Genomic DNA, 16,506 nt, shown 5'->3' with positions numbered 1-16,506 from the left:
ATGTGTGGTCACTTCAGTCTCACATAAACCCTTGCATCTCAAGTCATGTGTTTTTCAGAATATGCATTAGCTGAACTTCTTGTATACAAGAAGCAGAAGGGCCTTTATCATTTAAATGTAAAATATTAAGCAAAATGCATTTCAAAAGTGCAAATGATTTCATTTCAAATGTTATTTTGTGTTTGAAAATATGCAGTTCTTATACCATTATAAGTCAAAAATATATGAAATAAAAATGTTTCTAATGCAGAAAAAACAATAAGACAAAAAACTATATTTTATTATTCAGAAGGTGATATTTTCTCATCTATATTGAATACCGCACATACAAATATTTATCAAGTTATTAGCTATTTTACAAAAGAAGAAACGTATGTATGCCATTTGTATGTTCTGATAGCTATTCATATAGTCACTTCTAAATATATGACTAGGTTCTAAAAACAATAGGAATACACCCTTAAAAGTAACCACTATCATTTTCTTTGTCCTTTCCTCCCCTGCGGGGAAATTTTCTCTCTAATTTACAGAATATAACCTTGAACCTTGTGAAGATCCTGGCATTCCTCAATATGGTAGTCGAATTGGGTTCAACTTTGGGGTTGGTGACACTCTGACCTTCTCATGCTCATCGGGTTATCGACTGGAAGGAACATCAGAGATCATCTGTCTTGGTGGTGGCCGACGAGTGTGGAGTGCACCTCTGCCAAGGTGTGTGGGTACGTGGTCAGCTGCTTTCATTTGCTTGTATGTGTAGTCACTGTCCATGGAGTTGCATGGTTACACTCTTCGTTTTTTATAATCTGTTGAATTTCTTCATTTATTTCACATTAGTTATTTCAATTTTTTCCTATTTGGCAATCTGGTGTAACTGAATTAACTTCTCTACTGCTCCATTCAAGAAACCATGCTTCTAAATTTGTTTTCAGATAGGGATAATAAATGAATTAGATAGGTAGGTAGATAGATAGATAGAAATATGATAGATACATAGATATATGGAGATAGATAGATGATACAGATAGGCAGGTAGGTAGGTAGGTAGATGAAGGATAGAAATAGAATCATATTTTGAGAGCTCACAGAAAATGGAATTCTTGTATTCTATTGATAGTATATTCTGACTAAGGTTTTGACAATATTTTATAACTTAAAATTAACATGCATAAAAGTTGATTACAAGAGAAAGTGTCAAATGAAGAATAGGTAATTAATTTAAGGGCTGTCAATGAATTTATTGGCTCACTATTTGATAGATAAGAGAGCTAATTTCATGTTGTGCAATAAAAAATAACTATAATTAAAGTATTGGAAGTGTGAAGTCATCATCTCAATCTTTGGAAGTAAATATTTTGACTGATAAAAAGAAAACAATGTTCAGTAGAAAAAATAAAGGGCTTGTCATTAAGACTTAAATCATTCCCTATTTAAATTAGAAAATATGAAGGCAAGAACTTCTCACTGTTTCGTGATTATCAGTACATATTATGATAGTATGAGATTCAAATGGCCATTTTATAATTATTTTATAAAGTTATTGAAAATTATCACAGCACTTAATTTGATTATAAATCTAATTATGAGTCACAAATCTGTGTAAGTTATAATATGCTATAAAATCAGGAAAATTGGTAGAGATTTGAAATGTGGTTTAAGCCCCTGCTCTTTACTGTGGATACAAAATGCCCCACAGATTGAAATGAGAATGAAGAAGTGATATCATTTTTGCCTCATTCAATTTATTGTCCCATATATAGAATGTGGGAATTCCTGTGGAACCACAAATTAAGCCAAAAAATATGATCATCCAAGTTAATGTGGGTCTGAAGTCTTTGATTGTAATGAGATTGTTTTCAAGATACATAACAGATGAAATTTCATTTTAAAATCACAGATTTTTATAGAAATGGCACAAGCAACCATAGAGGCTTGAAGTTGGGAGGTGATAAGTAATCACACTCTCAGGGCATCTTTTCCAGGAGCTATACAGGATGCATTTTTTAAATTTTTTTAAGGACATTTTGTTTTTACTATTGCTACTACTGCTACTGCCACCTTTGAAATTTCTGCACTTTACTTCATTATGCCCATTTTCATTTTCAAGACTGTTTTCAAAGGTAATTAACGAAACCTTTGGAATAGTCCAAGTTAGGACTACAGAGTGCCTGACCATTTGATATTTGGCCAATTCACTTTTCTAAACTTCATTTTTCTCATCAGTCAAATGGTTACAACTGTAGCACCTAAGTCATTGTTATGAGTTAGTTATGAGGATTTAAAGAAACTAATGATGTAAATCAGACACCTGGCACAATCCCCGGAATATAGGAAGCATTCAGAATTTAGATTTTATTTTAACTAATTGTTTTGAGTATAATCTGCTGTCTCTCCAGCCTGTCAACTTAGTTTATAAAATAAATTATAGTAGGAAATAATTCCATTGTATAGAACACTAACATTATGAGGACCTGCTAAGCTCTTTTATGTAAAGTCATTTCATTTAATCCTCACTAAAATTCTGATATTATTATCTCTTCCACTTTTCATTAGAAGAAGTCTGAGCCTTAGAGATGCTAAATAACTTGCCCAAGATCATTAAGATTGTAAGAGGTAGCACTATGATTTTTGTAGTGATCTCTTTCATTCCAAAGCCCAATTTTTTCTTCACTAGTATCTAAGGAAACGTGATTCTAGAAAGAATATATCATACGGAATTAACATTTTCTCTCAGAGTAACCGAATACATGCCAGGCTGTTATATAGTTTGAAAAAAAAAAGTGTTTACTTGTACATTTTAAAAATTTAGTTTATATTTATGATATATTTTAATAAATGGATTTATGAAAACCTGGCATTGCAAAAATCTAACATTGAGTTAATTTTGTGTTATTAAGGTGTTTCTTTGAGATGGGTTTATTCGTGCCTAAATCTTTAATGGGAAGGATGAAAGAAAATTACCCTGTGGACAAATTTAGAAAGCAAAGTTATTATCATGGGAATTCCCCCCACTCATTTTCAGATTAGCTGTGCTTGCTTTTAAGCTTATTAAAATTTACAATTAATTCAATTGACCTTAATAAATTTCACTGTAGGCATACATTTAAGTCACAAGATGGGTAGAAATATTCCTTTAAAAAGAAATATTTTTTAAATGTTACTTCTCCAATTTTTTTGAACTTTTTTCTTTATTGCTTTGCTTATGCTTCAGATCAAATTTGTTCCTTCTTAAATTTCTAATTCTAAACACACATATGTATATATTTCTAATTTTGTTTTTTTTCCCCAAATTTTAGTCTTTATTCACATAAAATGCATGTTATTTGTAACCATTCATCTGAGCAGATGTCCAGTTTTAGGAATGCTAGTTTATTTGGACAGCTTTTATTTCTTCTTAACCTCTTTGTACTTGTTACTTCATATATCCTAACACCAATTCTTTATTTCATACTTGTTTTAAAAAATCATTATTTAGTCTTCAGCGTTGCCAACTGCATAGAAAGCCTAGATTAACAATAGCCAAATTATTAAGTAAGTTGTATTCCAAAAGTTTGCTTCTGTTTCAGTTATTTGGAATCTAAACATTCTTTTCCTGGCACAAGGGTACAAATGATGGATACACTCCCAGAACAAACCCCAGATGAGGTTTTAAATTTTATATAAAGTATGAAACTAATATTAACATTTACTAAAATGATTTGTGTATATATACATTATGTAAGGCATCTGACTTCAGACAGTAAGGGCACTGATAAAGCTTTGGAAACTTACTTTAAAGTTTTGGAAACTTACTTTACATTTTATTTATATAAAGTTTGATTCAATATTTAGTGTACAGGTTGATTGGTATCTCCATTTCTTTTAGTAGAATTGGGCAAAATTTATCTTATTCTGGATGTTGAATGAGGAATAAACAATATTTTTCTTTAAACAATTTCCTACATAAGCTCTGCATTTATGTTTAAAGTTTTAATGAAATATTAAAATGTAATAATACTATAATGTGGCCATTTATGTCTATGAAAAATTATGTCATGTAATATCTCATTCCAAAACCCCCAAATGTTGTGAAAGTAAGTTTAATACAACTATCTTATCAATAAAGATATGATATCTATAAAAATACTCAAGGTTGAACACAAACCCAAGGGCAGATTCATGATTATCACAATGTTCTGAGTCCAAGTCCTGTGTACGGTCCACAGTAGCACACCATTGTCTTTGACTGGAGACTCTGATAAAGTTGGGAGGAAATCTGGCCTGCATTATAGTTGACACTTGGCTTCAGAGAACTTCGTATGCTTGTCCTCTATTTAACTAGAGGAAAACCTCTTCAACCATGGCCCATTTATCTGATGTTGCTTAAATGCAGAGAAATTTGTAGAAGCAGGAGAAGAATCTTGACAGAAATCAAGAGTATAACAGGAAAAGTTTTATTATGCTATTAGTAGCTAAGTACTCGATACACAAAATCTCATTTACTAGTTAGTAATCAAGATGAAAGTTTTACTTTCTGAAACAGATATTTATGTATCTCTAATTATACTTCACTTTTTGGGAAAAACTTTAAAAACAGGAAAAATGATATTTTAGTTAAGATGTTTTGTATTTGAATGATTTTCCTGGAAAGCCATGTTTCTCAGGAATGAATATCTGATCACCTTTTTAAGTGGCAACCAAATACCCAACAGCAAATAAATAAATAAATAAAATAAAAATAAATAAAAAAATTAAAAAGTACCAGTAAATTGATAAGTTGATTAAAATAAAAAACACTTTCCTTTTTTGTTTAAGAGATAAGTACATGATTTCTTTTTCTAAAGTATGCATTACAAAAACACTGTCATTTACTTTGCTATCTTTTTAAATCAGGAAAATCTTGCATGTCTTCACTCAGCGTCCAAATATACCAGGAACCAAGTCAGGCCATGTTGCAAATAAACAAGGAGCTAATGAAAGAACATGTTGTGTTGGAAAGTAGATTAGCAAGTTAAATATTAGTAATGATTTGTCTTTAGGCAGGAGTCCACATATTTTAAGAAGCCCACACATTTTGAAGTGATTTCAAAGACATTAATTCATTCATCCTCATAATCCCTCACTTAACACATCTTCTGTTTCTAATTTCATGTGTCATTGATTTTTTTATCTGACTTTGGACAAGTAACAACATCTTGCCTTAATCATGAGTCAAATGAGAAAAATGATAACTCTATATTACACATCTACTTATTATTCTCACTTTTCTGACTTTTCAGGTGACATATGATGATAGTTATTTATTTCTTAGTTTAAAAATAAATGTCAACAAGAGAGGAAACTGGGTGTGCAGCATATATGCGAACTGTCTATACTATCATTGTAACTTCTCTGTGAACCTAAAACTATTCCAAAATGAAAATGTATTAAAAATTCAAAATATAAAAGAATAAAGTGCATTTGAAGAGGCAATTTCTCTTGAAACAAATTCTACTTATTTTATCTTAACCTCCAAGCTCTCTGTACTAAAATTATATCTATCAGACGCTCACACATGTATATCAAATATGACTGATCTATCCAAGTTAGTCAGCATTGCAGATATATGGTCCAGTAGAAAGCAAATTAGAAATTAAGAGACTTAGATTGATCTTAGATTCTACCATTAATTAGTTGATAGATTTAAGCAAATGCCTTAATTTTCTGTATTTTTATTTTCTGGAAAGGATGATGCCAGTATGAGTTCTATTTAACCCAAATACATATATATATATTAATATATATATAAATAAAAAAAGTGTTCTAGTGAGTAATATAAAGAAATATGTATTTACTTCTTTCTTGTATGATTAGGACTGAATGTATTGATTTCATTGTTTAACAATATAAAAGCATCTAGAATATTAACTTATATTTGCTCAATGCTATCTAGATTTTTAAAAGAATTTCTTGCTCAAAACCTTATGAAGTAAGCAGAGGAGGTGTTATTCCTTTTTAGCAGTTGAGAAAATGCACTCTCGGAAATGTTACAATTAATAAGTAAAAGAAATGTACCAGAGGCAGTTTTGTAATTCTTACATGAGTGTTGTGGCATTTCAAGCAACATTGCTTTATTACTTTATTTATTGATGCCCCATTTTCAAGTTAGAAGACCATCATTTTTTATACAGTAGACCAGGGGTGGACAAACTTTTTCTGTAAAGTGCTCCACAGTAAATATTTAGGGCTTTGCAGTCCACATGGTTTCAGTTACAATTACTGAACTCTGCTATTGTATGAAAAAAACAATAGACAATAGACAATACATGAATGAATTGATGTGGCTGTGTTCCAATAAAACTTTATTTACAAAAACAAAAATCTGGATATGGCCCTGGAGCCATAGTTTGCTGGCCCTTGCAACAGACTTATCAAGCTTAATCAACTTAAACATGCCTTTTGTATTTGGGCATTTCTTAGTCATTGATCCTTTAGGGAAAGAAGAAAGGATACTTTACCTATTCTCTAATTTTTCATCCTGGACTCCATTTATTAAACTCGTAATGTATATATTACTAAGAGTAAATATTTCTCTTTTTTTTTTTAAAGAATATTTGGAATGTGTGTGTGTGTGTGCACACGCGTGCGCGAATACTGATGTAGCTTTTTGGTGACATAATTCTCAACCATCTCCAAATCTATCCATATACTCAAATGTCTTCTAAGTACACTGGACCTCTCCATATGGATGTCCTCCCACAAGCACATTGACTTTACACTGCCAAGACAAAACTCATTATCTCCTCAGCCAAATCAGCCTTTCTTTCTGCACTCTTTATTTCAGTTATAGCATCACTCTCATTCAATCATCCAAGCTAGAAATTGCATTATCTTTCACTCCTACTTCCCTCTCTTTTTATCCATATCAGAGCAGTCATTATGACTTACCACCTAAAAACATTGCTCAAATTTACCACCATTTTCATTCTCACTGCCTTTGTGCTTGCCCAGCTCTCATTGGTCCTCAAAAAGGTTAACACAGTAGCATAAGAATAATAATGCGTGGTAGGCATTGTGTTAAACCCTGTATAAATATTTCACTTCACATATCCTTTATACAAATCATTTAAGAAGATATTGCCATTCCATTTTATAATACGACTGGATGATTAATTATATAACCTGATAAAAAGTTTAAAGCCTACTCTTTCTGACTTTCATGTTCAAATTTTAGCAGTTATGTGCAAATCTCATTGTGTTACCTCTTTTTTCCTAGCTGGAATTCCTGTTTCCGGCTTTCCCTCATCTAATTTATCTTCAATATTGAAACTAGTTATATTAGATTTTTATTGATGAGTAATAGATTAACACAAATTTAGAGACTTTATACAACACATTTACTTTGTCATGGTTTCTGTGGGTTGAGAGTCTGGACATGATTTAGACCCTCTTCTCAGGGTCCACAAACTACAATTAATGTGTTAACCAGGGCTGAGTTCTCACCTGAGATTCAGGGTCCTCTTCCAAGGTCACATGGTTATATTGGAAGCAATCAGTTCTTTGTAGTTGTGGAACTGAAAGCTTCAATTCTTTGCTCAATTCCGTCCACAGTTCCTTACCATGTAGTCTTCTGGAATACAGCTGCTTACTTCATCAAGCCAGCAAGAAAAGTCTCTCTGGTGAATCTGCTAGGAAGGTGAAGATGAAGTTTTTTTTTTTGTTTTTTTTTTTGTTTTTTTTTTTCTTGGGGGACGGAGTCTCACTCTGTCACCAAGGCTGAAGTGCAGTGGCGTGATCTCGGCTCACTGCAAGTTCCGTCTCCTGGGTTCACGCCATTCTCCTGCCTCAGCCTCCCGAGTAGCTGGGACTACAGGACTCCCGCCACCGCACCCTGCTAATTTTTTGTATTTTTAGTGGAGACTGGGTTTCACCGTGTTAGCCAGGATGGCCTCGATCTCCTGACCTCGTGATCCGCCTACCTCGGCCTCCCAAAGTGCTGGGATTACAGGCATGAGTACCGCGCCCGGGGGGGAAGATGAAGTTTTATAGAAGGTAACAGGAAGTGATGAAGGGAAAGCCATAGATCCTGCGTATACTCAGGAAAGGAGATTGGCTTAAGGCATAATTGCTTAAAAAAAAAAACAAAAACAGATATCATGGGATTCAACTTAAAGTCTGTACACCATACCAGTTATCCTTTGAAAGAACAGATCGTCTGTCTATTCCCTGTGTAAACCACTAAGTAATTTGACATTGCCCACTAGATAAAGTCACGTTTTTTTTTTTTGTTTTTGTTTTTTTGTTTTTTTTGAGACGGAGTCTCGCTCTGTCACCCAGTGCCCAGCCTGGAGTACAGTGGCGCGATGTCGGCTCACTGCAAGCTCCGCCCCCCGGGTTCACACCATTCTCCTACCTCAGCCTCCCGTGTATCTGGGACTACAGGCGCTCGCCACCACTCCCGGCTAATTTTTTTTTTTTTTTTTTTTTTTTGTATTTTTAGTAGAGACGGGGTTTCACCGTGTTAGCCAGGATGGTCTCGATCTCCTGACCTCGTGATCCGCCCGTCTCGGCCTCCCAAAGTGCTGGGATTACAGGCGTGAGCCATGCTCCCGGCCAAAGTCACAATTTCTTAAGTCCTCTCATGAGTTGGCTTTAGTGTCTTCTACTTACATATCTCTACATGGCTATGTGCATCCTAGAATACAGCCACAAGATGTTACATGCCATTGAAAACGTGCCAACCATTTTCTGAACTTTATGATTTTAAGGCTATATTGAAGTCTAGTGCATGCAAATGACCAAACTCTCACTTGTGTTTACATGAGCAAATGATTTTTTTAATCTGTAAGAATATGGGTTTAAAAGTACAATAAGACCAGTCTGAGCAAAATAATGAGACCCCTTCTCTATAAAATAAATGTAAAAATTAGTTAGGCATGGTGGTGTGTGACGGCAGTCTCAGCCACTGGGGAGGCTGAGGTAGGAGATTGCTAGAACCCAGGAGTTCAAGGGGGCAGTGAGCTACAATGGTGCCACCACCACACTCCAACCTGGGCAACAGCACAAAATGCTGTCTCTAAAAAAAATAATAATAATAAAATCACAGTGAGAAAACACAGAAATCATTGTTTGGTTGCTGAAGCAGCCTTTGCTTTTTAATCTTTTGAGCTCCATTCCCATTACCCTACCTGCCATCGTTCAAGACAGTATTATCTATCATTATCTACCTTATTATTGTAGTAGTTTAAACAGCACTCTAATCTTCATTCTTGTGCCTTTTTCCTTAAACCAAACTATGGAGTCAGAAAGAACCTCCTGTGATACAAATGATTATGTCACTCTCTTACTTAAAATCCTCCGTTGTTCTCCATTGCCCTTAAGATAAATTCTGAATGTTACTCTCTCACTCCCAATCTCCACTCCATAATTTGGCCTAATCCCTTCATCCTTTAAACTCACCCCTTTTACTCATTCTGATAAGCTCCCTTTGACCTCCCAAGAGTATGTTAGATGTCCTTCCTATGAGTTGCATGAGCCTTTCCATATTTTCCCTTTCTAGATTTCATCATGCTATATTGAATTGCCTTTTTATCTACAACAGTGTTTAGCATATAGAAAGCTTTCAGTAAATTTGTTGACTTGATAAAGAAATGAATGTATAATATAGGCAAAATTCCTTTACTTCCACATTTTCAACTTACTAACTTTCATTTACATGAACAAAGCTGTGCTCCAGAAGAAAATAGAGTGAATTCTGCCTAACACCAATAAAGGACTGTAATTGCCATTTCAACCTCAGCTGTCACACTGTTCTTTGGTCTATAATGCATTTGCTGTGGGGTTATTTACACACAATTTCTCAAGTCTAATAAGTAAACCAACCAACCAACCAACCAACCAACAAGTAATTAAGATGCCTGAAAAGACTACTAAGAAGAGGCTTATAATTATGATTGATAGAAACAGAAAGATAAATTTATACAAATTGAATATGGTGAGAAAATGATGAATTCTGTACCTGTATATGGAATAATTCTTTCCCTAATATGCAGTAAAATTCAGAGCTTAACAGGGAAAATAGCTGATTCAAAAACTTTTTCAATGAGTTTAAAAAGTAAGGTAAAAAAGGTGCATGATAGAAATAGTATCCACAAGAATACGAGGGACCAATACACATTTCCTATTTAATGAAATTAGATTGTGGACTGCAAACTTCAATTCTTACTCACTTGGGGTTTGCAGACAAACAGATTTACAGACAGCCTTTTAGAATGCAGCCAATTCATTAGTATATAAGTTTCTGAATTTATTTTATAATACTGTAGCTGGCACATGAATAAGGGCAATTTTACCTGATAGCTGTAAGTCTTTCGAAGGTGGAGCCTGGATCTTAATTATCTTTATACTTTCTGTGTGTCTGCCATAAACTTTGGCATATAACAGGTGCTCATTCTGAACAGAAGACTATATGAAGTTAATTCACCATGTGATCATCAAGAACCAACTTAACAGAGTAGACCCTGACCTATCTATATGGTGATTCATCCATAGGGAGGATTTCATTGATTCTCATGTTATTAGAATCTCAAATTTCTTAGGATAAAAATTTTTGAATTTTATGAGGACTTAAAATAGGAGACTCCTAAAAATACCTCATTCTCTATATACGTCCTCATGCTCTGACTGTAAATCTTGTTGCAAGCCAAAATTTGACTGCTAATTGGAAAGTTCGAAGATAGGTTTGGGGATTACAGAGAGGACACAGATTTCTTAAAAGAGAGTTTGAGTTACAGAAGAGAGGCAAAGAGTGGAGTGTTGTGTGGACTCTCTGTTGCAGAGGGTCATGTGCTAGAAGCAATTGCAAGAGTGAGACTCTCACACCAGAAAAAATTACAAAAGTGCCAGAATAACTTGCTCTTTGTATAAACTCTGGGTGACCTCTTCCTAGTTTTGGAATTTGCCCAAGTTCAGAAATCCCTAGAGCATACCTTTACTTTGGCTATGTCTAAGAAATTTAACCTACACATATTGGAAAATATGCTTGAAAAAAATAAAAACTATAATAGAGCTCAAAGTAATGCTTTAAAGCAAAAATAAATGTTATAATACTAACCTAGAACGTATGATATTCATCAACTTTGCCATCAGACAATTTTGACTTTTAGCTTAATATGTCTTTACTTAATTAGTTTACTGGTCCCTAGTATATATTAATGCCAGATAAGGAATATTTTACCTGAGGTGATAATAAAAGCTAATATTTGCTATGTGTTTATTATATGCTAAGTTTGGTCTTATGAGCTATGAATAAGGGCCCTGAGACACAGGGAGGTTAAGCAGTTTTCCCTAGGAAAATATATTAACAGTATTTTTATTCAAAGCAAGTTAAATTGGGAGCAACTTTTTGCTATAAGTCGTAAAGAATTAAAACATTAAATAAGTCAGTGTAGTTCGATATTCTGTCTATATCCCCAAACTGGTTCTTGCTTACAACAGTGGCATCTGTGGTTCTCAGGAAATACTATCATCTGGCAGTGTAGATAACTGGAGAAGATAATTAAATGCTATTGCTACTTGTAACTGAATTAGATCTTGATGTCGTATCTCAGGAGAGAGTAGGATTTAATTGAAGTTGGAATAGACTGACACTACCTAAAAGTATTTTGAAACTGGGAAGAAAGGTAATTGTCACATTAGGTAAATAGATTTTAAAATTTGTTCTAATTCCATTTTTAAAAATAAAATCCATGTGTCTTTTTGTTCTGTATATGTGTGTATATAGATTATTTTTACTTTTAGCCTTATAATATTAAAAATAATAGCAGAAAATATATATGCCATTAATACAGAGGCTGATTTCTAACAAAATATTTTATTGTTTGTCATCTGCTAATGCACTTAGCTAAGATAGGTTCAAATATACCTGGGACTTTGAAAACAGACAAAAGGACATTGGAACAAACTAGGACTATAAATTAGTAACAGTGCATTATACTAAGGAACCAATTGGCCTTCAGTTTGGTGAAACCAACAGGGGTGGACTTAAGGTTGAACACGAGAGAGTAGGACTGCTATTATTCTGCCTAGTAAATGCGTTCAGTCCCCAATGAAAATATTATGGGTATGAGATAAAATGAATTTCATTTTTTCACTATCATTTCAATTTTTTTTTTTTTTTTTTTTTTTTTTTGGTATTTTGTCTTTACCTCAAGCTTACCCTTCTCAAATCCAGCTCCTTCACTGTGGGATAAAGCAGCTGAAGTCATTCTTTGTTTATTATACCAAGATAGTTACCATGGAAATAATATAATGTTATAAAATAGGCATTGTAAATTAAATCCAGAGTCAAGAAGGAACGTATGGGTCGGGTAGAGATTGTGTGCTTATTTAAATAAACAATATCCTTGGTAATCATAAAAAATGTCAAGGTAAATTACAGAGAAAACATAGAGAAAAATGAACTTAGAACTTTAGGAAGTTCTTCGCAGAATTTAAATATTGCACTTCAAGAAGATGCTTTTTTAAAGGAGTTAGGGGATTATTAACCTCCCCCAAACTACTTTTCTGGCTATGAACCATTTTTCTACATCTCTGTGTTGTACCCAAGTACTCTCTTTGTAGCTCTCTTTGAATCCCAGGTCAGTTATTGGTATGCTCAATGTGTAAGTAACATTTCTCTTCATGTGTTTTAATCAGTCGTCAAAGGGTGTGTTTCAAAAGGTGATGGATAGCTTTTATTTCATGCATTTTACTCTATCTTTTTGAATTTGCACTAGTTGATGTTTTATTATATCTGGCTACCAAATGCTGCAGGCATAAAACATTAACCTTTTCCTATCGTATAAAATTAGAATCTCAATTGAATCTGACCACTATTTTCTAAAAGAAATTCTGAGCCTTTTGTATCCTGAAAAACGTTTGATTTTCATTTTTCTGGACATTGTTTGGTTTTTCTGATAATGTAAAATGATTTCTCACTTGTTCAATCATGATATTTGAGATGACTTTATGTAATATGCTTGTGTAAAATACTGAACTAAGGCTTGCCCTGTATCTATAAAAGGAAAAGTAGGTTTCACCAGTTTTCAATTTGGAAAATTTCTAATTAAACTCCACTGACTAGGTTCTAATCTGGGCATGCCACCATATCCCAAATTTCTTGTGATCTTGGAAAAAAATATGAACATGTCATTACAGATTTGTTTCTCAAGTAAATTTTCAAGGATATCATCATTAACTTTATCACGTTTTCTTTTCTTTTTTTCCTCTGGAATCCCCTCCCCTGAAACATACTCATTTGATTGCATTGTATTTATTGATCTCACAATGCCTTTCTCATAAAATCAAAAATAAACCAATAAATATACAAATAAATACCTAAAAAGAAACAAGCAGGAATAAAGATTACATGCAAATTGCTTAGACTTAATGAGCATACCATTGGTGAGTTTGACTTGTCAAAACCAAATGCCCTAGATAAGGAAATCATATCCCATATCTTTAAAGAATTTTCAGACTTTTAGTAGTCTGCCAAAAGCTATAAGGGAGAAAGAAGTGAAGTAACATTATTGAGTGTTCAGCATGTACATGGTGGTACCTTGCCTAGTACTTTTGTTCATTTACATAAAGGTATCTCACCTGGTAGTTTATGTATTTCTCTCACTTACTTGCAATAATCTTAGTAGGTAGGCACTAATCTTTCTAGTTTCCATATTGGAAAAGCAGTGATCAGAGAGATGAAGTGATTCATGATAAATGTAACAGTTAGAAGTAAAGAATAGATTTGTCTGTCTTCCAGATCTCATGGCTAAGGTTCTTTACTTCATACTTTGTTTTTTTGAATTGTCCAGAATTGTAATAATGACTTGAAGTCAAGCAGCATGAACATTTTGAACAGCATACACATTTCAGTGGACATTATATAGTTTTATTTTCTTCAGGAGGAAAAAAGAAGACTAAAATAGACTAAAAATAAAGTTCTAAATTTGCCAAAGAAGTTTTTCTTGAATCTGTTTACTTAATTTCAGGGTATCTATTTCTATAAATATTTAAGCCATTACCAAATTTGGAAAGCTTTTAAGAAACCTTTCTTTCTAGTTATAAGCATTGTACATAAAATGTAAATAAAAATAAAAGACTAAATTTTAGTGAATATCATAATATATTATTACAACATTAAAATTATTATTTTCTTTGTATATGGGTGATAATATAGCATTAATTTTCAGGAAACTTTTAATATCTATTACGTACACTCTTTAAAGGAATATGTCCCTTCCTCTCCCATGAATAAGTGTTGTTCAGATTAACAGATCAGGATTCTCTCATTAAGCTCTCTTAACATCTAGATTTGGGATACTCCAAACTCAGCCTTTTGAAATTTAGCCTTCATTCATTTATTCACTTATCTATTCATTAATTTATCAAACTGAGTTTAATTAACAACTAAACTGTCATGATGCGCTAGCTGATAGTGATATAAGAAAGATGAACTAGACATTAGCAATTTTTTAAGACACATGATGTATTTGATATATTTATCTATCCCATTATTCAATAAAACTTAATATAATTCAAAAAAATATTTAAGGAGCACTGACTTGAGTAGCAAAGATAAAAATGAATAAAATATTCTCATCGAAGAACTTCTATATTTTAAGGGAAAATAAATGTCTAAGACTAATTATGACACTATGATATGAGAATTAGGAATAAAACCCACAATGTAGCAAAGAGGGATTTTTTTTTTTTTCTGAAAGGATAAGGAACAGCTTCTCAAAAATGACATATTTGTGAAAATGTTCTTGATTCTGCCCAATAGAAAAGATGAGAAAGTCTCCCTAAGCAAAGCAAATAACATTAGTAAAACAAGTCAAACTGATGTGTCTACAAATCTGTTTCAGGCTTAAGTGGCTTTTTTGCAGCTCTTTTTCAAATCCCAAGTTCAATTATAGGTATAGTCAATGTGGAGCAAACACTTCCTTCTTTTTTGCTTTTTAATCAATCCTTGAAGGACACATTTTCTACAATGAAGAATAGGTCTTATTTCATGCATTTTTCTCTGTTGTTCAGAAGTCTGAGTATATGTTTTATTAGAATTGATATAGTAATAAACAGCAGCCCTGTAATAGTCCATATGGACTCAGAGAGAAAAGCTCCCTAGGTTCGAATCTTGTTCATGACTTAGAAACTGTGGTAAGTTGAAAAAGATCCTTAACCCCTCTGGCTCACATTTGTAAAATGGAGATATAATGAAAAATTATTAAGTATGTTGATTTCTTATGATGATTAGGCACTCTGCTAAATGATTGGCGTGTATCAACCCATTCAGTATTCCAAACAAGTCTATGATGCAAAAAACTACCATCATCATTATCTCCGGTATACAAATGAGACCAATGAGATACACAAAAGTTGCTTAACTAGCTATGTGTGCCAGATAACGCAATGCTCATTGCCTTACTTTTACATCATTGTGGAGTCCCTATTAATTCAGCATAAATGAACTTAAATTCATTATTTTGCATACAGACCAAATTAGAAGGTCTAATCTGTCTTCAAGAAATGTGACGTTGAAACACAACATTTATCATTGTTTGGTCTAACAAGATAAGAACTAGACACATTGAAAAGCAAACAAGACTTAGATGTTGGAGAACATTGTACATTGTTTAAAGAGACATCTTTAAATGGACATCCATTAAGGTGTTTTAAGCAAAGAAATAACATGTTTAAGTTTACATCTTACAACATCTTTCAGTCTCTTATATTTATCAATAACAAATTTCGGCTTTCCTAGCTTTAGTTTGGTTTACTGAAGCTAGAGAAACCTGTTAGGAAGGGGTTCTAATACCCCATACATAACATCATGGGGCAGAATAGTACAATTGGACAGTAGAGGACACTTTTGAGAATTGAAGAATATTGGTGCTAAAGATCTTCAGAATGTTTGATTACATACTCCTTAATTTGTTTAAGTTATATTCAGAAACATTCCCTAATAAGATCCCAATTCCTGGAATAAATTAGGACAACATCTTCAATTCCAAGGCAGACATTCGGTTTCCCGATCGGAATTCACGTAGCTCCTCTTTTATGTGTTCTTTCACTGCTTTTATATCCTAGCCAGATCTCAGACTTTTCTAAGAGCCAATCTCCTTTTGAGTGTACCACAGAGAGAGAATGAGAAATACTACTCCTATGGCATGGTTTTTAGGCTCCAGATGAGGTGTATTCCAGTTGAATACACAGTCTGGGGATCATAAGAGAGACTATATTTGAGAAAAAGTTACAGGGTATTAGCATATAGACATTTTTGAAAGCCAAGAAATTGGATAAGAAAGCAAGACAGTAAGTCTAGACTGAGAAGAAGCCAAGCCCTGGGGCTCAGCAATGTTGAGAAATGCGGGAGATATAAAAGAGCCAGCAAAGGAGACTGAGAAGAGGGAGTCTGTAAAATATGAGAAAAACAAGTAAAAAAATGGTGGCCTAGAGGCTAAATAGGAATGATTTTAAGGAGTAAGGAATAATCCCTTCCACAAATGCTACTTA

At 33.3% G+C, this 16,506-nt stretch overlaps 1 protein-coding gene across 2 annotated transcripts in view; it reads left to right on the top strand.

The window, feature by feature from the left end:
- CSMD3 (CUB and Sushi multiple domains 3) overlaps positions 1–16,506 on the top strand; it is a 1,272,067-nt gene that overhangs the window by 843,440 nt on the left and 412,121 nt on the right. For both annotated transcript variants that reach the window (XM_008001392.3, XM_008001388.3), the window contains one exon: positions 531–719. In XM_008001392.3, coding sequence (XP_007999583.2) covers positions 531–719 — 189 coding nt within the window. The remainder of the gene's footprint in view (positions 1–530; positions 720–16,506) is intronic.

Source organism: Chlorocebus sabaeus, chromosome 8 (genome assembly GCF_047675955.1).
Source record: "Chlorocebus sabaeus isolate Y175 chromosome 8, mChlSab1.0.hap1, whole genome shotgun sequence".
In the NCBI taxonomy this organism is placed as follows: Eukaryota; Metazoa; Chordata; class Mammalia; order Primates; family Cercopithecidae; genus Chlorocebus; species Chlorocebus sabaeus.
This window is presented reverse-complemented; position numbering and strand designations above follow the sequence as displayed.